Source organism: Coptis chinensis, chromosome 9, assembly GCF_015680905.1.
Source record: "Coptis chinensis isolate HL-2020 chromosome 9, ASM1568090v1, whole genome shotgun sequence".
NCBI lineage: Eukaryota > Viridiplantae > Streptophyta > Magnoliopsida > Ranunculales > Ranunculaceae > Coptis > Coptis chinensis.
Window position 1 is genome coordinate 28941762 of NC_141464.1, and position 24877 is coordinate 28966638.

Genomic DNA, 24877 nt, shown 5'->3' on the forward strand with positions numbered 1-24877 from the left:
TTGAGCCCTCGGCTCTCTCCCTCCTCGGCGTTTCTTCCACATGTTCTGCTGGTACCTGCTGCTAAGAAAATTCCATTGTCATCTCGCATAACATAACCAATACCAACAGGTTTAATTTCCGAATAAAAAGCTATATCATATTAATTTTGACAAAGGATGATGGTGGTGCAAGCCAAGTTTTGTTTATAGGTAAATGGGTGGAAGGTTGTTTTATGATGTTTAATGAGGTGTTGAGCAGTGAGGTGGTTGGCAGTCCTAGCTATATCAAAAGGTAATGGAATAGTTTTTCCCGTGAAAATGTGGGCTCATCTTTCTTTCCAAATGGTCCAGTATGTATAAAGGCATGTTAATTTCCACTCTTCTACTGCCACTGGCCAACCAGGGGGTGGTTTAAACCAGAGACCAGCAAAATCTTTAACAGCTAAACGCTTGAAAGTATCAAGCCTGAAATGCCATCTAGGCGCAAACCAGACTGCCCTAGTGAACGGGCAATCTATGAGCAGATGGTGTAAAGTTTCGACCGGTGCTCTACATAAAACACAACGCTGATCTTTAATAGCGAAGATGCGATTGATACGCTCTCTAGTCGGGCCAATATCATGAATGTTTTTCCATGTGAAAAGCTCAGTCTGTGGATTCCCATTTGATTTCCATATTTGGAGAAAAAAACTTGGAATATCCACAATGGGTTTGCTTAGCTTGGCATGGCTGAGGTACTCATAGAAGGATTTAATACTGAAAGACACATTTTTCGTACCCCAAAACAAAGATTCATCAGTAGCATCGTCTTTGACATAAACATTCATGGTATAATGGACGATAAAGACAGGGAAAATAGTTTCAAGCAGGTGGATGTTCCAGGATTTTGTGTTTGGCAGAAAGAGTTCAGCGACTCTCTCAGGCGCCATTCTAGGTGTCACACCCCGAATTTCGACAGAATTCGGAAAAACAATATTTGTTCCCGACTCTTCGATTTTCGAGGTGTGACGCACTCTCAACTTCCAAAAACCCATAATCAGTTTAAATACGCGGATAATTAAAACCAATAAAAATTTCAAATTAAATAAAATTCCTCTTCATTTCAAAAATTCACAAATAAAATTAGGTTACAAATCTCTTTTCAATACTCTTTATTTAAAATTACAAATGAAAATACAAATAACATTGTCTCAATTGAAAATCTATATCACCTCAAAGGAAAACAAAACCTATCTTGAAATGCGACGCTAACGCAAACCACAAGCAACAACCAACCTTCTTCAACACTAAACCATTCAAGACTTATCAACTATGTTCATTTAATGAACACACCCGATAAGCAAACATGCAAATCGGGTCAGCATTATAAACAATGCTGGTGTGAGTAGCCCTAAAATACAAATCATACTAATACATATATATACCCAATAAATAAGGCAGTTAGTTCCTCCACCGAGGAGCCTTAACTTCCAACGACTAATATAACATCCTTAAGTACCATAATTAAGGCAGGTAGTTCCTCCACTGAGGCGCCTTAGCTTCCAATAATAAAAACAATCATATCGATATGTACATACCACATATAAGGCAGTTAGTTCCTCCACTGAGGCGCCTTAACTTCCCACTAACCACACAACAAACCATACGCATAATAAAAAAGGCATTTAGTTCCTCCACGAGGTGCCTTAGGTTCTAACTAAACTAATAACTAGCCAAGCATATTCTATACTTACCGCATTTCATGCTCAATTACAGAGTGGGTCGTCTCTGCACAAGTAATTAGTTTGACTCACCTTTCTGCAAAACCATATACAATCATCTATCTTAAGATATATCATTAACCAAAATATTACCATAATTATACTAATTAAGACTTTCTTTACGTGTCTCTAAAATCACGTCGTATCTATGTCTTATCTAGTTTCCCTGGCTACCACAATCGCTTCCCAACGCCGAACATGTACATCCACATGCCTCCCCTCACATAATGAACCACTCCGTGCGTAGCTACCCTGAGCGGGATGCCGCACACCAGGTAACCCTCACACAAAAGCCATTATGCAAGTACTGCCACTATTCGGCATAAAAATATCGCGCGTCTCGTTCTAATTTTGCGAACGGAATAATCAAGTCACTATTCGGCTACGCCAGAAGGGCCATTCAGATTCACTGAAACGCCAGAAGGGTCAATCACATTACTTACGCCCGAAGGGTCATTCAGATTCACTGAAACGCCAGAAGGGCCAATCATATCACATACGCCCATCACTAGGGCCAAATCACATGAGTTGTGGTAGCTAGGTTCTAGGATTTTCGTTACGTAATTTATTCAAGTGTCATACCTTAGTATCTCATAATAATTCTTGTTCTGTCTCCTGCCAGTATACTTAATTGTACTGAAGCTCAACGTTTCTCTTTATAATAAAATTCATATTATCACGTGCCAATACTATTCATTGCACGATATCCAAATATCTCTATATCAAATCTCGAAACTTATTATTTCAGGTGCCAATTATATATTGCACTACACCATATGGAATATCTCAAGCCTTCATAAATACTACAATTCATTTAACTAGCAACTCATAATAGTAATCAATCCTGTAACGTATTCGTTCAATATATTTATGTGAACTCAAGTCACCATCAAAGGCATGCATTATTATTCGAGTCCAAATCACAAGTCAAGTCAAAATGATCAACCATCAAAAAGCCCAAAACTAAAGTCCATGAATCTGAGTCCATGTATAGTTTAATTCTCATAAAAACGTATATATCTAAGTCCTATAAGAGTTCTCCTCTTGTTACGTGCCAGTATTTATATTCTTTACACACTACTCACGTCAAATCTTAATTAGATAATAACAAACAAAGTTATATAATTTTCGACAATATTTTATTACTACATTTGTCCATATTCGTAAATATGTAAAAAAACTGGAAAAAAGTCAACATTTCACAGTCAAATGGTCAGCGGTCAAAGTCAAAGTCAGCACGTCATTTCCATGTTCAACAAGTTCATGGTCATAGCCATGGTTCATGGCTAAGGTCAAAGGTGCATAGCTCATGGGCTCATGACTAAGGAAAATGGTTTGGACCCAACTAGCCAAGCCCAAACCCAAACCTTAGGACCCGGCCCCAAAAGTCTAAACCAACCTATTATTCAACCTAACCCAATTGGGGACATAAGGACCAACCCACATAAAATTAGAAACCGGCCCAAAGAAAACTAATTAGTTTTGGCCCAAACAACTTAAACTAAACCGGCCCAAAAACTTTAAACTGAAACCGGTCCAAAAACTTTAAACCAAACTGGCCCAAACAAAACAAATAGAACTGGCCCAAAATAACTAATGTGGTCCGCCCAACCAACAAAACCAAAGAAATTGGCCCAAAGCCCAAAAACTAAAACCGGTCCAAACCAAACAGATTTTGGCCTAAGGCCCAATCGAAATAGAGTTGCACTGGTGAGATGGGGAGCACTGGATCCAAATCGCAGTCATCCCCTCCACCACACCAGCTCGGTTTCCGACCACCACCATCCTCCAAACCTAACCGAAAATACTCCCCATCAAAAACCAACAACATTTAATAAAAGCAAAATCCACAACTCATTCAATATATAATCTTCATCAAAACTAGATCTCGAATTCGCGCCTCTATTAACGCCGGATTCAAAGCTTCAAATAGCACTACTGTCAAGCACCCAATCATCCCCACTACCACCAAACATCATCCAACCAACACACAACATATTAAATGTAATTAAAAGTTCAAGCAGTATACATGGACGATTTCTATGGGGCTGGCACCTCCATTGACGACCCCTCCAAGCTTCGACAGAACCCAACACTTTTACAATCACAACCAAACATTATTCAATCATACCACAACAATAAAAGTTCAACTATAGAAAAATAGTTCAACCAAACAAAAGCATGACAATTCTTGGGCTCGCGCCGCCATTAGCGAGCCCAATAAGCTTTGACAGTTCAATTCCAATTTCCGAGTTTCAACAGAGTTTAACCAGTTTTAATAATGACAGTTTTAACAAGTTTTAACAATGACAGGACGAATATTAAAAACAGAATAATTAACCGAAAACATGAGCAGAAACCTTTAACAGTGAAGTTAGACATGAAATAGAAAACTAATCTACTCACATTACTTAATAGCTCGACGAATCCCTCCTAGTCCGAATCGTTGCGCTCCAACGCTCTAGCCAACGAGCTTTTATCTCCGCCTCCATTTTTTTTATTTTATTTTTATCTCAAAACCCTATTCTCTAGAAAAATATGAATATATACTTGGGTTTGAAATCTAAGCCCAACACAGACTCGGGCCCATAAATTAGGCCCACATATTCCAAATCCAATCCAGCGAATTTTAAATAAATAATTAAATTAATTAATTAATAAATAAATACGTATTTTAAATACGGGCGTTATATTAGGCCTAGGGCCATAAATGTGCACCACACCTTCATCTTTAGGAACCCAAGGTTCCGTCCAAATGTTGATGTTCAAACCATCACCGATATCCCAAACGGCATTATTCATGATAGAAGAGATACTAGCATTGGCAACTTTTCCAAAGCCAGGACACAATATTATATATATATGACACAATATTACTTTTATTAGTTTTTTCCCCCAAAATATTGTTGCAAACTTGCATTCCTCCAAAAGCTAATAGAATTCCATTTCCTGCAGTAGTAGATGAAGTTACTCCTTCACTATTTTCTTTATCCAGTTATCCACCCACTTTGAGAATGACCTTTAAGGGTGTGTAACATTGTACTCTGCCATTATACTAATGTCCTCATGATCTGAAGTAGCTTTCTTCAAAATCGACAATGAAAGGAAGGAGTTCATATACTAGTTTGCAATACTCTGCCTCTTCAGAATGAACCATAACATAATTAAAATAATTGGAAAAGTTCTTAGCATTACATTTACACTTTTTTTTTTACTAAGTGAGCAAGATTTTGTATTAAAAAATGGGAAAGAAGTTACATGGAAAAGTACAATGGAAACCAAGGAGCAGGGGCGGCCTTGAGTTTTGGGGGGCCGCCCTAGGCGAGATCCTAAAGTGTAGCCTCTACCGATAAATGATGAAAAATACATAAGCCAAATTTTTTTCTTATTTGATCAAAAATTAAGTCCAAATTCCTTCATACTCTCACAGAATCAAATGTGTGTTTAACGTCAACAAATTCACACCAAAATTCAATTACAAAAACTAAGCACTGCTGAAAAGCTAGTTTTCTTATATTTCTAACTGCGAAATCACTAATTAAATCTTCATAATCAAGTTTTTCTACTAAAGACTTTTCAATAGATAACATAGCTAATTCATTTAATCTTTCTTGAGACATGCTCGATCGAATGTAAGATTTGATCAACTTTAGTTTTGAAAAACTTCTTTCTGCAAATGCAATGGTAACTGATATAGTCAACAAAAGAGATAGAGGAATGGAGACCGTGGAGTGTAAGTTGGAGAACTGGAGAGACCTTAGAGAATTACAGAGACCAAGAGATTGAGAGGAGAAGTGGAGTCGTGGAGAACAAGCCTCTGTATAGTTTAGTATCGATGTTTAATGATTTATGTTTGGGCCAAATTTGGAGCCAATGTTGGGCCGAAAAAAGAACAATAGGATGTTTGTTTGCTAAAGTCTTTTTAGGCCGAAAAAAAAATAATTGACCACAACTCTTTCAACCATGGGGGCCCTAATATTTGGCCAACTTTTGGGGCCCCAGCCGGCCGCCTGTGTGGGCTATCCTCAGGGCCGACCCTGCCAAGGAGACCTGAGACATCAGTTCTCACTCTAGTGTGCAAATCTAAACTAGGGACTTCCCACTTGGACAACCAGACATTTCAGAACTATAGGACTTTTTAATGGCATAGGGAGTGACTCTTAGGGACAGATTGCAGGTGCCGACTGCAAAGTCTGTAAAACCTTTGGGTGATGATACTAGAGGTCTGGGGCCGCCAGCATCAAAGAGTTACTGATCTCATTTAAAACAGACTTAATTGCCAATCAAAAAAAAAAAACTCTTAGGGGTAGATCAGGGGGAAAAGTAACTCTCAAAACCATCTTTTTTTTAATCACTCACAAAGACCGGGTAGATAAAAGGTCAAGTATACCCTTGATGCGAAATTAAAAACGGATTGGGAAGATGAAAGGTCAAGTATACTCCTGGCGCGAAATAATAAACGGCCCCATCTAACTGAAACGACCCAGTGTATATAGTATGATCAATCACTGTTCATACCTCAACATAATGTATGATCAGTAAGAACACTTATTGGAGTATGAATCATTGTACCTATTTATGGTATGAACTATCATTATGTGATCAATAAGAACACCTATTGGAGTCCTATTTAGGTATGAATAACCTCAACATAATGTATGATCAGTAAGAATACATATTGGAGTATGAACAATTATTGTTTATACAATAATATATTGTATGAGGTACGTCCATCTATTTGGGTATGAACAATCATTGTTCATATATCAACATAAGGTATGAACGCTCATTGTTTATAACAAAACGACATAAAAAGTAAAATTGGAAAATATTTATTTCAAATCCGGACTATTTGTCCTTACGAGTTATTTTCACCTAAAAATTAGTTCTCTTAGTTATTTTCACCCGAAAATTGTCCTTGTGAGTGATTTAAAAAAAAAAAAAAAAAAAAAAACCTAATTCTCTGACAGTGATTTGCACTCGAAAATGGGTTTTGGGAACAATTTCTTGTTAAAGGTATCCCTGAACGAGACTGGGATCGTCTCCAAATTGTCTTTACATAGTTCATACTTGTCATCTTTTCTAGATATTTTGCTTTTGTTTCTAGTATGAACTTTAATATTTTATTCCTTACGCTCCACAAGTATTTTTGTCTGCATGGGGTGTGAATGATTGCATTAAGAACACGACGACTATCCATTGTTTAAAGCAAAAGGAGTCGATATGATGAAGGAATGCGGAAACTAGAATAGGATGAAAGAAAATAGTATAAGAATAGGATGAATGGAACAGTATTCTCTTTTCTTGTTTTGAGCTTGGTTTCAGAACTGCTACTAGTTCTACTACTACTCATAGCTAGTAAATTCGTGGACGGCAAAAGTTCGATACGTCAATTATTCGCCTAAGATTCGAAATTTTCAACAATAATACTTCTAAATATTCGGTCCAATAAAACGCTAACGGTAAAAATACGATATACGTGTTTTATACGGATATAATACGAATATATTTCTTTAGTTTCAATGAAGAATATGCTAGAACAACTTGCCCAGTCCTTGATTGCATGACTCTTGTATAGTTGTTCGTAGTCATTGTATCTTTTTGTGTTGCATACTGCTTAACTAATAACAACGATCCAATCAAGGACGGAACCAGAATTTAATGTTTGGGGTGCAAGAGTAAATGCAATTTTTCTAGCAAATTACTATCCCATTATGTGACTTTTACAAATATTTGGGGTCCCCCTAATCCATCTATGGATCCAATGAACTATTTCTAACTTTCTTCAAACCTTTTCTTTTGCCTTATTATGATTACTTCACCACACTCATCCATGGTAAACAATATACCTCATTTTTTTCTTCTATATGTACACACTTCAGCCCTGACCATGATTATGAGTTATGACAACATTATGTAATTCATTTGTCTATTTTTGCTTAAGCAATGCTCTTAAATGCACAGGAAGTATGTATTTTGCTGCTGGGGGTGGGTGAGTAGTGAGCGTAGGTCACACTACCATACACGTATCCAATTGAGCTTGGATTCGAGGTGTGCTTTGGCGCGTTTGGCAATATGGGAAACTATTATTGATTTTAAATCATGGCAAAAGATAATTCACTTACAAAGTAGGTCAGCAGTTGGTTCATTACTGCGACTTCATTGTTTGATTGTTATAATGCCAAAGAAAGCATTAAGCATATTATTGTTTATGATGTTTTCATTTTAACGAGAGTCCTAGGCTTCATTTGTTTTAGCGAAAACTAATGGAAAGGAAAGAAAAAATATGAGGTGGTCCACCTTTTCCATAAGTTTAGTGTGTTTGTTTGCTATGGAAAGGAAAATAGTTTTTCTCCTATGAAAACAAAACTATGGAAAAGAAAGGTTTTTTGATTCCGAATGTCAACCCACGGATTTGAGAGGAAAGGAAAAGGAAAATGGTTGTTTTCTTTTCCTTTCATTAGTTTTCGAATAATAAACATGAAATGGAAAAGAAAATAGAAAAGAGAAAAAGAAAAACATGAATAAACACATTTCATTTCCATTTTCTTTTCGTTTCTTTAGTATCTGCATAACAAACATGGTTTATTCATCTATTGGTTTTCCTTCCTTTTCTCCATTTTACCAAGCATACAATACCAAAATTTAGTTTCCATTCCATTCTATTCCAAAATGACTATTCTATAGCTTTCCTTTCCTTTCCTTAACTAAGTGAATAACAAAAACCACCCCTAGTCCTCAACAAATGTGACTAACACGTCAAAACTTTTAAAATTCCATGTAGAGATTTGCTTTTGGCCGTACAAAAAACAGGCCAGTGAAAAAATAAATAAATGTGGTGCGTCAAAGTAGGGTTATCTAATATTAAACCCCCTCCCATGAGCCAATTAGGACACCCCCCAAGTTCACAAGCTATTGGCAAGCCGGATCGGATGTCTTAAGTTGGTGTCTTATACTCTTATTTACACTGCAGTTGGTACTTCTAACTTTCTAATAAGTTATCATCCAACTATCCAAGCATCAAATAAACAAATAGCTCGTTGCAGGGCACTATCAGCAAAGAGTACTATCATCAGATGACATATTTACATCCCATGAATCACGTGATTCAGGGCACTATCATCAAAGAGTACTAAATTGTAAGATGGCATAGGACGACAGACCGAGAACAAGTACTTCCATCGTTTCTTGTTATCAATTTATAGACAGTGCATTGGAGTGAGCTTCTTAGATTTATACAATCTTCCATCAGTTCCATGAAACAGCTAGCATGTGGACCTTCAAAAGAGTTACTGGCTTGGTCTCTTGGACCACCTTTGCCAGCTGATGATACATGTATATTTTTCGATCAACTAGGAAGAATTATTTAGTGTATGGTTGTTGAGTGATATTATGAGAATTCAAACTTCCTTATTACATCGTTGGGGCCTCTGTTCTTAATGTATGTTCTCCTATGACATTAACTCTGAAGAATTTTCCAGACTTAGATGGTCAGATGGATCTAGCCATCTAGGTTATATATGAGATAAGACTGCTACGATAAGCGTCTTCATGAAAAAAGGTTTGAGCCCTGCACATATGTTCTGTCAGTCAAGATAACCGCATAAATTAATTACATATTATTTTATTTATTTCGATCTGTTCAATATACCACAATCAATTTTGTAATAAACGACCGACTCCAATACATATATATATCTAGGACAGGTCAAAATAAGATGTCAAGTAGCCTGACCATATATTTTGATGATTAAGGCCTACATTCGCATGTAATCACTGTTAGTATCTTATATGACGATTGGATTAATTACATTGGATTGACGAGCCTTGATAAGACTGAAGCCTTATTCAGTTATTCCTAGACACTACCGTCATATAATTATACCATTTTTTAACTTCAATTCCAACATCACTTGGTGGACATGTTTACTTAGCTAGTTAGCTTGAAAACTTTTCAGACCCTGCTAACGCAATATGAAGCATCAAGGTGTTGTAATGGAAGTCTATGAAACACCCCGGCTGTATATATCTTAAATACCATAGTACTTGTCTTCTTTGGACAGAAAAAGGCAGTAAGTGATATATCTGATATATGTTTATGAAAATCTCTACAAAATCTATCAAATAATTCAATATAATAAGCTACTCAAAGAACAAAATAATAACCTGCAGCTGAAACTAGCTAATTCATACATACTGCTCTTCAATAATTCACCTATACTAAGTTACTAACTTCGTAACTTTCTATACATCTAACTACGTGGTCTACCATTTGCTATAACACAATATATATATATCATCTGCCCACCTAGCTTGTTCCAGAGATGAAAAATCTGAAAGTTGCGTCTCTACAAAAATTATCGCCTATTATGTAATGGATTCGAACCTGTAGGAACCTTTCTTTTCTCTGACTCCATATCCCTGGCTTCTCCAATGGTAATGGGAGTGGCTACTGGTGGATGAAACACTTGGTGGTCTTTTGAGACATCAACAAATCTGCCGTTTCTAGAGGCATATGAACTTGGAGATATAGAAAGGATGAAGAAAGCAAGAAGAAGACATAGATGAACACGATCCATAATGTTCACAAAAATGTTTATATTTTTGAAGAATGAGCTGAGAAGGCTCAAGCTGTGTTGGTGGTGATAAATACAAACAATGTCGCTTTATGTAGAGGGAAAGAATGGTGCTTTTATGAGGTCATTATATATGGCTAGAGTTAGGCCAAGCTTCCATGCTCTAAGTGATGATATAAACAATCTAGTGTTGACGTGACCTTTGAAAGTTTCATGTTTGGTGTCTTGAGAAACATTCTCAAGAGAGGGTGCTCTCACAAAAGGTCAACTTGAGGTTGCACTTTGTGCTTTAGATTGTGTTTCTCAACTTTGAGATACACGTTTGACGTGTATTTCAATGCAAACCGACTGCTCAATGAGCGATGTACCTCACATAATTATTTTTTTGCAAGGCATCCTCGATCAATGAAGAATTACTCAAATCTTAAATGTTTGCACACTTGCAAAGAAACCTTAAGCAATCTAATTTTTCATTTGTGATTAGACCTTAGGAGTCAAGTAATTCAAACACAGGCCACCGGCATTGGACAAAAATTTGTGGGCGGTGACCTATGAAATGGGAAACCTTATGTTAAACTTTGAAGCTTAATGTTTTATTTGTGACCAACTACCATTAGTACGTTTGGTCGAATGGGTTAGATTAAACTTTGACTTCACTAAAAATTTAAAGAAAATTACAAGTATGATCAAATACAATATTAAGGAAATTTACGTTAGTCAGCTACCGACGCACTCATGATGCTGTAGAAACTAAATGCAGCTGCCAAGACTCGTGCTTACTTAAAAATGAATAAAAGAAAATGTTGTGTATTACATGGAAAAGAGATGATCAAAGTCAAAGGATCACTATCTTCCTCAATGAACTATGAGGTGTTGCAAAAAGGGTTGTTTTCTTACCTTGCAATATTGTGTTCATACTTCATAACTATAATGATGAATATCACCGATACTAATGCTGCTTAGATCCACTTAAAGTGCTGTACTTGTGTGTCCATAGTTGTCCAATTCATTTACCAGAATGAGAATCGGAACAGAATGATGGTTCTATGAGTAGTAAATGTTAAATTAATGGATTAAATTGCATTTACAACTCTTGCAAGTAAAAATTGCGTAACAGCATGAGTATTTGATTCATTAGTACTCGGCTCTTTATTCTGTCAAGTATTTAATTCATTTTGTTTAATAATTGTCATCGAATTATTTGCTCAATGACATGGCCTTTATAGCTCTTCCAAGCCATAACTGATATACATGTTCATGAATCCAACACAGCAGCCATATGTTGGTTGGATCCAATCAATTGAGGATATACTACACTTCACAGTTGTAGTGCTCTTTAGAAGACCTTTCAGATTAGTATGTGATGAGAATGAACCTTTTGAATGCTTACAAGGCCCCCAATTTATGTTGCATGTGCACCACGGGCAAGTGTACTAAATTTACAAGAAAGAAGAAGTTAATGAAGACCTTAATTATTGACATTGATTGATATATCGACATTTCAACGTGTGTGATTATTTTCATAGGATGAGAACGCCCATAGCTAATGACATTACCAATTATGAAAAAAAAATAAGATTTAAATTGGCCGTATGCCGTGTGATTACCAATGTACCGAGCCAATTCGAAGCATAATGGAGAAGGGATCTATGTAATCGTTGAGGATATGCTTAATTATTCCAGGAACCTTTTAAGCAGAAAGTGAACAAACTAGTGACAACTGAAGGTCTTAGTAGGTGTTTCTACTACCAAAATTTTATAGAACAACGTAAATCTGTTTTACAATTATGAAATGGAAGCAAAGATTTCACTCCACCACCTCCATTTTTTTCTATAGGATTTTAATGGTGGAAACACTGAAAGACATACAAAATCTTTGAAACAGAAAGATATCCAAAATTTGCATAGAAACCTTCTTTTGGCACTTTTGTAACGCACCAACCAACTCCAGCGTGCTGTTCGTTTCCTCCCTAGGCCACAGTTCTGTCCAGTGTCATGTGTCAACTCTTTTGGTGTAGTACACTGAAACCATAATCCAATGTTGTACTGGGAAGTGGGAACACTAGCAATTGGAATCTGTCAAATATGAAACAGCATACTTACTTCCAACTAGATTGGCGATCCTCTTGGTATCTATGTGCGCGCTTTACAGGATAATCTGAATTAAGGGCAATGGGGCCATGGGGGGGTTGAGATCGTGCACCTCCCTTTTGTTTACCAACATAGGTAAACATTATTATGTTCACGACCTCTACAAAATAATAGTACAGTACTAGTGCTATAGAGGAGAGCACTTAACTACTTGAGAAAGAAATATAGAGACCTACCACTTACAAGGAAGTAGAGAATAGTTGGAGAGGGGGGACCAGCAGAAGGTGAGATTGGTTTCTGACCTATAAAACAACTGGAACTTCTTAACGTTTCACATTGTGAGGTGCTCTTTCTCGTTTTGTTAGTGAACCATATTCCATAGAGCATAACAGTACTCAACGTTGTAGTTACTCAGAAAACCAGCATAAAATCTTATCTTATAGTATGAAAGTCGAACTAGTAAAATTGTAAAACATGCAACAGAGAAAATCCATAGTGCAATGCTAGCAATCATTTAGGCTCTGTTTGGCCGCAGAAGATTTTGTATTGCTTAACACTGATAGGCTCTGTTTGGCAGTGTGGACAAGGAGTCCCTATCCGTGAATAGGTAACGTGGTATACATGTTTTAGTTATCTAGTGTTTGGTTGGTAACAAACTTGAATACCATATATAACCCGGTGGATTGCGCGAACACAAAAACGGGTATACGAGAATCAAAGGGGATAGGAGAGATACGGCTAATCTTGTTTCCCTAATTAGGAGAGAGAAACTAAAATAGCGAAAAAATAAAAAGAAATCGAAAGGTTTTTACTGGAAAGTAGAAACCTTGCTCTAGTCATCTTCTCCACACTGCCAACTGCTCATCTTTTGCAACACTATCCTCTCAGGTAAACTCTTTTATTTCTATACTCTCTCTATTTCTCCATCTTTTCCTCTCTTTCATGTCTTGCATGTCATCACAAAATCAGCAGTCTCTTAGGTTTGGGGGGTCATAGATAATTAGTTATATAGGGTTGAGATGCTCACATTGTAATAACATTTGATGGGTCTATCCTCATTCCTATCTGAACTCGCTCGTAAGTAGTTTTCATAGTTGTATACTTGTATGGATCAATTTTTTTTTTTTTTTTTGACATGGATATAGTTCCTGCTTGTGTAAACGTGTCGTAATTTTGTTCAGATAATCCATCCATGTAAAGATTTGCTCTGTTTAAAACTTTTGCTTTGAATTTAGCAACGTATACGACTAGTATGGTGCAAAAGCGACCAATTCCTTTGTCTGCTAGAATTCACAATGATATCAACATATTAAATACCCCAGTGAATCCATAGATGCCCTGTCCGGACTAGTTCAGGAGTTCAGACGGAACATTCTAGGGACGGTCCGATATCGTAGAATGTATGGGTGCTATTGGGTTTTTGTTTCAGAGACAGGATTGATAAACAACTGATAGTAAGTGAGTGGAGATTATCTATGTGTTTACATTCTTCTATAGTAATATGTTTGTAATTGAATGAAAGCTAAGGATCATTAAACGAGGACGGTGTTCACATTAAGTATCTTTTCATAAACCTCTCGAAGTAAGAACACCCAACAGATAACCATTTGCTATAAGTAGATATAAAGAAGCGCACAAAGGTTCCTGATTCTTTAACAGATTCGGACTATGCTTGGCTAAAAGGGCTGAGTTCATAGACCTAGCTTCCTTGAATACCATAGACCCGACTTCTCAAGTGATATGTGTATACCAGTATTGCACTTGGGCTGTAGCTGTTAGGTCAGTAATCCATGGATTGTTTTCAAAAAAAAAAATCATACTATTTAATTAGGAATGTGGTTCTGTGAGTACTGTTTTTATTCTTTCTCAATCTATGAATCAACAATCAAACAATAACTAGGATCCTTTTTGACTAATAACTTGCTTACTACTTTAGTTAGTTGTTGATTCTACTATAACTTATTGGCGGTTCACTCATTTATCGGCGCGTCGTGCATCTTGTACTCAAATTGATTTTGGTTTATGGAGTTATGAATATGATAAATATTTCTTTCATTTAGAACAAATGGAAAATGAGATGAAGAATGTTCAAGTCCCTTCAAGTAAGAGGACCAATTGGACAGCACCAATGGATCGATATTTTGTTAAGCTGATGGTGGATCAAGTGCACGACGGGCAATACCTTGATGGTCAATTTAGCAAACATGCTTGGAGGCAAATGGAGGAGAAGTTTAAAGTTAAATTTGGGCCTTCTTTTACAACTGAACTTCTAAAGAATCATTATCGAGCGTTGAAGAAGAACTACAATTGTATAAAGACTCTTCTAAGTGAGAGTGGATTTGGTTGGGATAATGAGAGAGAAATGGTTTATGCTGATCATGATCATGTTTGGAATGATTATATCAAGGTACTTTCCTGGTCCTTTAATTCAATATAAGAACTTACTATTTGTTTTTAGCAAAAAATTAATTAGAGACCCTTATATACTTATTATTATGCAGGCCCACCTAGAATTTAATATGTGGATAACTAAATCTATGTCTGGCTACGAGGACTTATGCATTGTTTTTGGTGATGGGGGTGCCACTGGAAAGTGCAATCGTGCGCTTGAAGAGAAAGATGTGACCAATGAAAAATCTAGTGCGACGAATGCGAAAATTTGAATGGAGAAGGGTCTCAAAGTCCAATTCTTGCTGGTGGTGGTCTAGGTTTTGATACTCAAGAACCTATAGACTTAGATAATTAAGTTAAAACTCCCAAACCGCCCAAAAGAAGTCGATCAACAACGCCATCAAGCTCTCATAATGCTAAAAAACCACGAAAAACCACTGGAGAAGGTATGGTAGAGGCAATTCATGGCATGGCAACTGCAATTACTGAAATGGCTCGTAATAAGAAGAAAGAAGTTCCTGATTCTAGTGTTGAACTTACACAAGAAGCAAAGTTGATTGCTGAATTAGAAAATGTGCCTGGGCTTGATAACTTAGCTTTCATGCAAGCTTTAGAGCTTCCTGAAGATGAGAAAAAAGCAAGGGTGTTCATGGGATTAAGGGTGGAGAGGCGAAAGGAATGGTTGCTATTTCATCTTCAGAAAAACTAATTTAGGACGTGGAAACTAAAGTGGTGATCTATTTTTATGTATGTTGCTGAAAATATGTGTATTTTGTTGGGGATCATTAGGTGTTTTAGTTTTTATAAGTAAGATTTAGAACGTGGGGACTAATGTGGTGATCTATTTTGTATGGTGTTGAAAATATATATTTTGTTGGGATTATTATGTGTTTTACTTATTTTGAATGACTTATATCGCAAATTGCTTTTGTTTGTTTAGATTTATATTTATTTGGACTTTTCTTATCCTGTGCATTTCATTTCATATTTATTTGAAGTATACATGTAAAATGAAGAAAGAATAACTTACTGCTAATATGTTGTTCATGATAAACAAATTACAGTGTCAACCAAACACAGGACAGGTTAAAACCGTGACAGAATAATTGATGACCAAACAGCTTCCAGATTAATCATCTTTATGTAATACATATGTAGAATTGCTGTTTGGCGGCAGAAGATTTTGTATTGCTTAACACTGATTAGATGTTCCAACACTGATTAGCTTAACAAAATATTGATCCATTGGTGCTATCCAATTGGTCCTCTTACTTGAAGGGACTTGAACATTCTTCATCTCATTTTCCATTTGTTCTAAATGAAAGAAATATTTATCATATTCATAACTCCATAAACCAAAATCAATTTGAGTACAAGATGCACGACGCGCCGATAAATGAGTGAACCACCAATAAGTTATAGTAGAATCAACAACTAACTAAAGTAGTAAGCAAGTTATTAGTCAAAAAGGATCCTAGTTATTGTTTGATTGTTGATTCATAGATTGAGAAAGAATAAAAACAGTACTCACAGAACCACATTCCTAATTAAATAGTATAAAAAAATCCATGGATTACGGACCTAACAGCTACAGCCCAAGTGCAATACTGGTATACACATATCACTTGAGAAGTCGGGTCTATGGTATTCAGGGAAGCTAGGTCTATGAACTCAGCCCTTTTAGCCAAGCATAGTCCGAATCTATTAAAGAATCAGGAACCTTTGTGCACTTCTTTATATCTACTTATAGCAAATGGTTATCTGTTGGGTGTTCTTACTTCTGGAGAGGTTTAAAGAATCAGGAACCTTTGTGCGCTTCTTTATATCTACTTATAGCAAATGGTTATCTGTTGGGTGTTCTTACTTCTGGAGAGGTTTATGAAAAGATACGAATGTGAACACTGTCCCTGTTTAATGATCCTTAGCTTTCATTCAATTACAAACATATTACTATAGAAGAATGTAAACACATAGATAATCTCCACTCACTTACTATCAGTTGTTTATCAATCCTGTCTCTGAAACAAAAACCCAATAGCACCTATACATTCTACGATATCAGACACGTCCTAGAATGTTCCGTCTGAACTCTGAACTAGTCTGACAGGGCATCTATGGATTCCTGGGGTATTTAATATGTTGATATCATTGTGAATTCTAGCAGACAAGGAATTGGTCGCCTGCACACCATACTAGTCGTGCTTTTGTTGCTAAATTCAAAGCAAAAGTTTTAAACAGAGCAAATCTTTACATGGATGGATTATCTGAACAAAATTACGACACGTTTACACAAGCAGGAACTATATCCATGTCAAAAAAATAAAAGTTGATCCATACAAATATACAACTATGAAAACTACTTACGAGTTCAGATAGGAATGAGGATAGACCCATCAAATGTTATTACAATGTGAGCATCTCAACCCTATAACTAATTACCTATGACCCCCCAAACCTAAGAGACTGCTGATTTTGTGATGACATGCAAGACATGAAAGAGAGGAAAAGATGGAGAAATAGAGAGAGTATAGAAATAAAAGAGTTTACCTGAGAGGATAGAGTTGCAAAAGATGAGCAATTGGCAGTGTGGAGAAGACGACTAGAGCAAGGTTTCTACTTTCCAGTAAAAACCTTTCGGTTTCTTTTTATTTTTTCGCTATTTTAGTTTCTCTCTCCTAATTAGGGAAACAAGATTAGCCGTATCTCTCCTATCCCCTTTGATTCTCGTATACCTGTTTTTGTGTTCGCGCAATCCACCGGGTTATATATGGTATTCAAGTTTGTTACCAACCAAACACTATAACTAAAATATATATACCACGTCACCTATTCACGGATAGGGACTCCTTGTCCACACTGCCAAACAGAGCCTATTAGAGATCAGTAAACCTTAAACAGATAACAAAACGTGTGTGCATATATACCTACAATCCATAGAATGTTAGTGTTGATTTTCTTGAAGTTCAACATTGAAAGAATGTTACAATCCAGCAATGAAATTATAGCTAACATTCTACTATAATATCACCTTTATTGTGTTTTACCTTTACAACATTTCCTGTGATTTTCCAGTAATCTTAATTTTTTGAATCAAACACAACTGCAGTCTTGGATATGAGCAGGTTGAAATGAGAACCAGGGAATCAGCTTGCAAGATTTTTGGAGAATGGGCGGGGCGGGGAAGGGTTATTGGTAGGGAATTAAGAAGAGAGAGAGAGAGCAGAGGAAAATGACAGATCAGTGTTTCAAAATTATCATTTTTTGCCATTGATGGCTTCTATTGAACTTTCAAACTATCATTTGGTCAAATGAAAAAAGAACAAAATATATTTGACCTATACTCTTTGCCTAACTAATCCGATGTACACATACACTCTTGACAACGAGGAAGCCTATAAACACTTCTTGCAACAGGTCTCTCTTGAACCTGCTTACTCTGCCTGACTGCCTTCCTCACTCTCTCCTCAAACTCATTCCATTCAATCGTGGAATTCTTCAAGAAGATGCTCGCAAGCCGACGCTTATTTGGCCTTATGGAAGGCATTCTCCCTCCACCAAAGTAAATTCGATAACCTGTTACTAGTGAGGACAACTGACTTCCAGAGTCTGTCATGGCAAACACATCGGCGGCAGCACAGCCTATGAAGTCCAGTGCTGCTAACTGCAACCAATTATTCGCCAAGATTTAATGTAGTGACATCTAGATATGTTTATAGAACAATATAGAGTTCAAACATTTTGTGCTGTAACTGCATATTTACTGAACTCTTACCCATACTGAATGTCAAAGAGCAGAAGGATAAGATTTTAACTTATATATTTTCCTATTTAGAAAGGAATGCGCAGGCATGGGTAACCACAATGGCTAAGGCTGTGCTAACTTTTGTATTAAAGAGATGTAAACAATGACTAAGGCTTAGACTGCACATATTCTGAAAAATAAGTGTTTGTCGTGTTTGACTTGGAGAAGGTCAAAACAGGAGAACAAAAAGGAGATCAAAACGCCGGTGATGAGGTTATTTAAAATAGCATTTGTGACTGAGAGGATGTCAATGTAATAGAGGAACTTCTGGACATATATTACTAAACAAATAATAAGAGGATTCAGAAAAATTACCTGAGATGAGAAGTTCATAAATGGTTCAATCTCGGACGATGAAAGCAGGGATTCTTTAGTAACCAAATTAGGATACAAGCTGGTCAAAGCAGATAACCTTGACTTCCCACCATAAATATGTGCACCTGCCAAGTATATAGGAGTCTTACGCTTGAAACCAAGGGCTGCAAGCATAAGTACCGCTTCTTCTGGAGTTAGAGGGCATTGCCCTTCAGAACGCAGTGCTGCAGGAGAAGGTAGCCTACAAAATATTGATTTAAGTTCTTAAGAGAAAGTAAATCCGTGAATACAATCTGATACTTCAAATATTCTTAAGAAATCACAATGTACTTCATCATGTTCAAAGGAATTGTCAAACTTGTTTGGGAAGCAGTTGAACAATAATCATCTCAGACCAAAGAAAATGAAAAGAAATGAGGTAAACAAGAAGATAAATATATGATGCATACTTTGTGGTCTTCTTGAGATGTGTCAGTGCAGGAAAATGAATTTCACGATATGTGTCCAGCTCTTCTCTTTCTTCTTCACCACCGCCAAAATCACATAAAGAATGAGCAGCCATGTCAATTTCAAACCTAAGATGCAGAGCCAAGTATCTGGAATATTTTCCAGACTGGCTTGCTTTCCTCTTCACCTCATTTTCAACCACAAATTGACCCACCAGGTATGGATCCAATGGTCCTGAACGAGATGTATTTTGACGCATTCTCTGAAGAAGCAGTACAGCAGTTTCTTGTATTTTCGGAACAAATCGCAGCGCATGAAAGTTACATCTGCAACGAAGTCTCTAGATGAAGTCCATTAATTAGGAATTGAAATTGTAAAGAACAACACCATTAAAGAAAGCTAAAGAGAGTCAGCACAAGATAGTGGAAAGCTAAGAGGTGACCAGCTGCTAGAAAGTAGGACCTAGTGGTTGTCAAAACGATGTACCTGCAACTCAAATGGGATCGGGTCAAATGCCAAGCGGTTGCCAAATCCTAAGAAATGGACAACTCTGTTTTGAAGGATGATTGGAAGAATGTGTTTCAGATAAAAACTTGGCTTGGCCTCTTTCTTAATATCTACATCAGTCACCTGGTGAGAGTTACATCAGTTAATACAAACATCAGGAGAAAACAATACATATTTTCCAAAAATATACTAGGACAGCGGTACTTACAAGACTCCCAATTGCTTCCAAGTTTAACGACTTTAGTTCCAGAGGAAGTTCCTTCACAATTCTGATATCAGGTTTCAAGTAGTTCACGAAGTGTTCTTCCTGATAGATATCGCTGAATTGGCTAAGAAATCGTAGAATTTTGATATTGTCACTTCTCCACCTCTTTAATATATATATTTCTACACTTGCATAAATCTAGTAACTTTCTAACACCTTAGACTCATCAATCATCAAAAGAACTTCAACATCATCGAATAAGGAAACTAAGCACAAAAATAATTCTAACTTTCTTGGTCACCTAACAAGTATGTGCAACCAAAAGAAAGGAAATTATAAGAAAATTGAAATTAAAAGTAATTATAGGTGATCATGGTAAACATTTCTTGATTATACACCTAACGCCTTCAAAGCACAGTTATTCTCCTGGTGGTTGCTCTTGAATTATGAAGACAGTGTACTCGATTGGTCGAGGGAAGCTGTTTGACAGAATTTGTGTAATGTGAGGTGTTAGAGTTCTAGGAGGACATCTCCCAAGGGGCGAGACGTTATTCACTTACTTGTGAGCAGTCCCGTGGCCCACATCTAGGAGCGTGTCGGATACTTTAATTCCAATATAGATGTTCCACTGGAGTTGTGTGAAAACTGTCACCCTATGCTGTGTTCAGCAGATGGTCTTCCTCACCTGCTCTGAGAAGATTAAACAGAATTGTTCGGAGACTATCACCCTATTTTGTGTTTGGACCATATTTTAAATACACGGAATGGGATGACTTTTCTGCCAATGAATAAGTGGTGATAGCTTAACGTATTGACTGTTGAGGGATACCTTACGGTATGACCGTGTTGGCATTGTTGTTATGCTCCTATTGCTACCAGGGTTATGTATCTTCTTGAGGCTTTTTGTGAGGATCTCCCTCATGTTGTGCGATCCTTCGACTTGGGAGTATGCTGACCCAAAGGATAATTCTCAGGTGCAGAGCATGGCCTTCCGGTGGATTGAATGGGAATTGTATTTGCCGGGTGTGCACCCCTTGCCTGTCCTTGTATTTCCTATTTTATTAAACAAAATTTCAATTTTATCGGTAAATACAAAACACTTTTTTTCTTATCTGTAGCCTTTCATTTTGAAGTTATTCATATCGCACAGATGTAGCCATTAACATGAGAAAGAGATGTAACGGCTAAACGCCCTATTAAATCATCCGGTAGCATTACCCATTCAGAATGGACCTACAACCACCAAGGGACCTCTAAAATTAGCCTTTAGAATGCATCTAAGAGACCGAAAAGCTTATCACTATCTTGCTGAAAAGTCTATCTGGTCCCACTTGTTCATAACATGTTTTCCCTTAAAAAAAAAAAGTTCCACATTGTTAGCAGGGCTATTATTGTATTTTCCTATATTACCTCTATAATTACTTTATTACCCTTTCTAGGGTTTATTATGATTCTATAAATATAAGTGATGAGCTCTCTCATTCACTTAACTTTTCCCTAAATTACTTTCTACACACATAACCCGAGATTCTTATTTTTTAAACTGTAGATGCTACATATTATAATGTTTTTATTCCTTCTCAGTTCTCTCTATGGCTAAAATTCAGTTCTCATCTTTCTTTCATCCGTCTAAGTCCTTTTCTATCCGGAGTGCATTTCCTTAGTTTCTTTATATTTCCGTTTAACTCCCTTGTAATGGTGAGTGAGTCTCTCTTTTAACATTTTCCTCTCTTACAATAGATCTTTCATCAATAACCTACACCAAGATTGCAATGTTGCAGTAATCCTCAACAAAAGCATATGGAAGTATCAGTTTGTCTTTGATGCGTACAAGGTCATAAGACTAAACCTAAGTTAGAATAAGTTATTATCAACATATATTAGGTGACATGGCTGAAGTAGTTGATGTCAGTAACAAAGGTTACAATAGTATATAGCTAGGTTACATTGACACGGGTAGGTGTGTCCGTATCAGACACGGATACGAATTGCCGGACACAGCAAAATATCAAAATTCGAGGTAAATTACACACAATGTGTCCGATATGTGTCCGACACGGACACGTGGATACGTATCTGACACGGATTTTTTTCAAAATATGGCGTGTCCATGTAACCTAGGTATATAGTATGCAGCACTGACTTTGAGGAAGTGCGAGGTATGCGACCGCACAAGGACCCTGATTCCATAGGCCCCCAAAATTATCAAGTTATTAACCTATTACAAAATAACACGTCAAGAAAACCTCGATCAAAATTAAGAAAACATGTTATTTTCTCCTTTTACAAATAGTTTCCTGCATTTTTAACAACAGAAAAGTAAGTGGAACTAGTTTAAGCTTCTACTATTAATAAAGCCAACAAAAACGTGAAACACTTTAAGAAAAAATTGGAAAAAAAGTTGACTTCAGATTACATACCTATTTTCTTATCAAAAAAATTCCTTTATCTCTCATTCTAACAATTCTCTACTTTCTGTAGTATCCAGATTTTCTAGAACTTTATTAACTTCTTGCTTTGCCGCCCGTTATTATTCTCCAAATCATTATTGTTCTTAAAATCTACCAATTTTTTTAGTATACCACAACGATCTTAAAAATAACTTGGTTGTGATTTACATGTCATGAGAGGGTCCTTTTCCAGGTTTTGCACAGGCCCTCTCAGACTCAGAGCTACCCCTGGTAGTACGCCACTAGATTGGATATTGATTAAATGACTTTAGTGGAGTAAAATTTCTCTAATAGGGGAGATAAAGTTTGCCAGTTCTACTACATAAATGTTTATTATACACCATTAGTGTGAAGATACATATTCAGCTTGAATATGTATAGATAGCAATTGACTCTCACCATAGAAGAGGGAAGAAGAAAGAATTCAAGAATGACAAAAGAAGGAAGAGTTACCTTGCATCTCTCCAAACGCTACTGAACAAAAAATTTGGGACTACAAGTGTTGAATTGAGTAGTCGAGCAAGAACAACAGCATTGCATACCTATACATACCCATAAATTATATTGATGTCAGGACTCAGGAGATGCTTTCTATATTAAACATGTTCGAACTTTCTATTTGCCTTATAAGTTTGAGTGCATTTTGATGTGCAATACATATGCTTGCAAGAACAAACTTTACAAAACAATCATGAAATCTCCATTTACATATGCAGGAGATTTCTCGGAGAAACGTTACTTACAGCTACCCGCTGCTGATTTATGCCACCATTTGCACTAACAAGAATGTATCCATTTCTTCCGTCTGCAATGCAAAGTTTCAGAACTAAGTCCACCTTGAGACCAGAAAGAGTAACATATAAGGAATCCCAACTAAAGAGATAGTGGATTACCATTAGGTTCCCAGTTCCGTTGGTCCGCACAAGGGGTCCAAGCAGAAGCAGAAATTAGGGGCTCCTCCCATAAATCTTTGGGCTCGTGTTTTCCCGCTCCCTGGACATCACAGTAAACAAAACGAGTTAACTTTAATAACCAACCAGCAGAAAATCAAACCGGTTCTGTCAAATTACAGCTAAATGAGTAGAACTTAATATTCAAACAATCAAACCTACCTCTGCTAATGCATGGGCAGCCAAAGCCAACATTCTGGAAAAGATAATTCGTTGAGAACGTTTTCCTTTAGCAAATTTACTCCACTCACCCTGCAGAGAATCGATAAAGACAAAGAAGTTAAATTTCAATTACTCGTGTATTAACTACGTAAGTGTATCTATGTATGCATTGCACCTCTGCATCATATTAAGTTTAAAACGTATATGGCCTCCAAAAACCATTAGTCTATACTTGCTAGCTAGCCACTAACAGAAAAAGAGTGTCCTTATATGTTATTGTTGCATTGTAATTGATCATAAAACCCAAACCGCATTGCATTCCCTAATTTTCACCATTGGATCCAAAATCACCATAGAATTTGTTATATAGCTTACTAAATATATGTCCACATAACCCAAAACAGTTGAAATAACCGCTTTGATACAAAATCTCTCATTCTAATTCAAAATTCATATTGTGGAGGTAAAAATCATTAAAAAAAAAAAAAAAAAAGTAGCAATCGATCTCTATGCTTAACTAAATGGTCGAATCGACATCTATAATTAAAAATGAGTAAATGTACCCGAACGGACGAAGAGAATTTTCCATTGAAAAAGCCATCTTTAGAGCTAAACCCAACATCTTGAAGCCTTGAAAGCATCCACCAATTCATAAAAAAGAAGATCCCCACAAGCCCAATCACAACCAAAATCCCTCTTACTCTTTTCCTCTTATACCAAACTCTCCCACCAACAGCAAAAGATCTCCTCTTTCCTCTGCTACTACTCTGATGCCTTAACAAAGGCCAATCTTGTTGTTTCTTTTGCTTAACAAATCGCAAATATAAAGCATGAAAAAAATTCCATAGCTTAGAAAAGCTAGAATAATAACTATGATGCGTGCTAGTAGAGAACCTTGTACTAGGGAATGGAGACGTTGTTTGTCTGCTTCTTGGTGTTGTGGTATGAGATCTTCCATGTACTGTGATCTTTGGTGGTATGTCTCTATCATTTTCAGATGCATTTGCATTTGCATTTGCATGCACATGTACATGATGTGAGATTATTTCTGAAGAAGCCATGAGATGAGGAAATGAAAGAGAGGAGAGTTTTTAGGACAAGGAAACCCGAGAGAAATGAGGTTGACCAGTTAAAAATTTTGGTTTGTCTTAAAACAGAATTCTAACGTTAATAGTTAACTAACCCTCACTTCCTATATTTATTTAGTAGAGATTTTCAGCACTAACAAAGTTCATTATGAAT

At 36.6% G+C, this 24877-nt stretch overlaps 3 protein-coding genes and 1 long non-coding RNA gene across 4 annotated transcripts; 1 reads left to right on the top strand and 3 right to left on the bottom strand.

The window, feature by feature from the left end:
* Positions 1–305: 305 nt before the first annotated feature.
* Positions 306–908, bottom strand: LOC147475439 (uncharacterized). Its single transcript, XM_086585418.1, has one exon. The coding sequence runs from the start codon at positions 906–908 to the stop codon at positions 306–308; it is 603 nt and encodes a 200-aa protein (XP_086441544.1).
* Positions 909–8899: 7991 nt separating this feature from the next.
* Positions 8900–10380, bottom strand: LOC147475440 (uncharacterized). The gene is made up of 2 exons (XR_015207968.1): positions 10126–10380; positions 8900–9309 (listed from the first exon to the last, which is right to left on the bottom strand). It is a non-coding gene; the product is annotated as an uncharacterized LOC147475440 (long non-coding RNA).
* A 4091-nt stretch (positions 10381–14471) lies between these two features.
* LOC147475441 (L10-interacting MYB domain-containing protein-like) lies at positions 14472–15069 on the top strand. Its single transcript, XM_086585419.1, has 2 exons — positions 14472–14813; positions 14908–15069. The coding sequence occupies exons 1-2, from the start codon at positions 14472–14474 to the stop codon at positions 15067–15069; spliced, it is 504 nt and encodes a 167-aa protein (XP_086441545.1).
* A 2969-nt stretch (positions 15070–18038) lies between these two features.
* LOC147475442 (O-fucosyltransferase 2-like) lies at positions 18039–24849 on the bottom strand. Its single transcript, XM_086581934.1, has 10 exons — positions 24199–24849; positions 23636–23725; positions 23417–23516; positions 23267–23328; positions 22977–23065; positions 20077–20197; positions 19848–19991; positions 19364–19701; positions 18915–19155; positions 18039–18458 (listed from the first exon to the last, which is right to left on the bottom strand). Exons 1-10 carry the CDS (start codon positions 24694–24696, stop codon positions 18150–18152), a joined length of 1992 nt encoding a protein of 663 aa, XP_086438060.1. The 5' UTR covers positions 24697–24849; the 3' UTR covers positions 18039–18149.
* Positions 24850–24877: the final 28 nt, after the last annotated feature.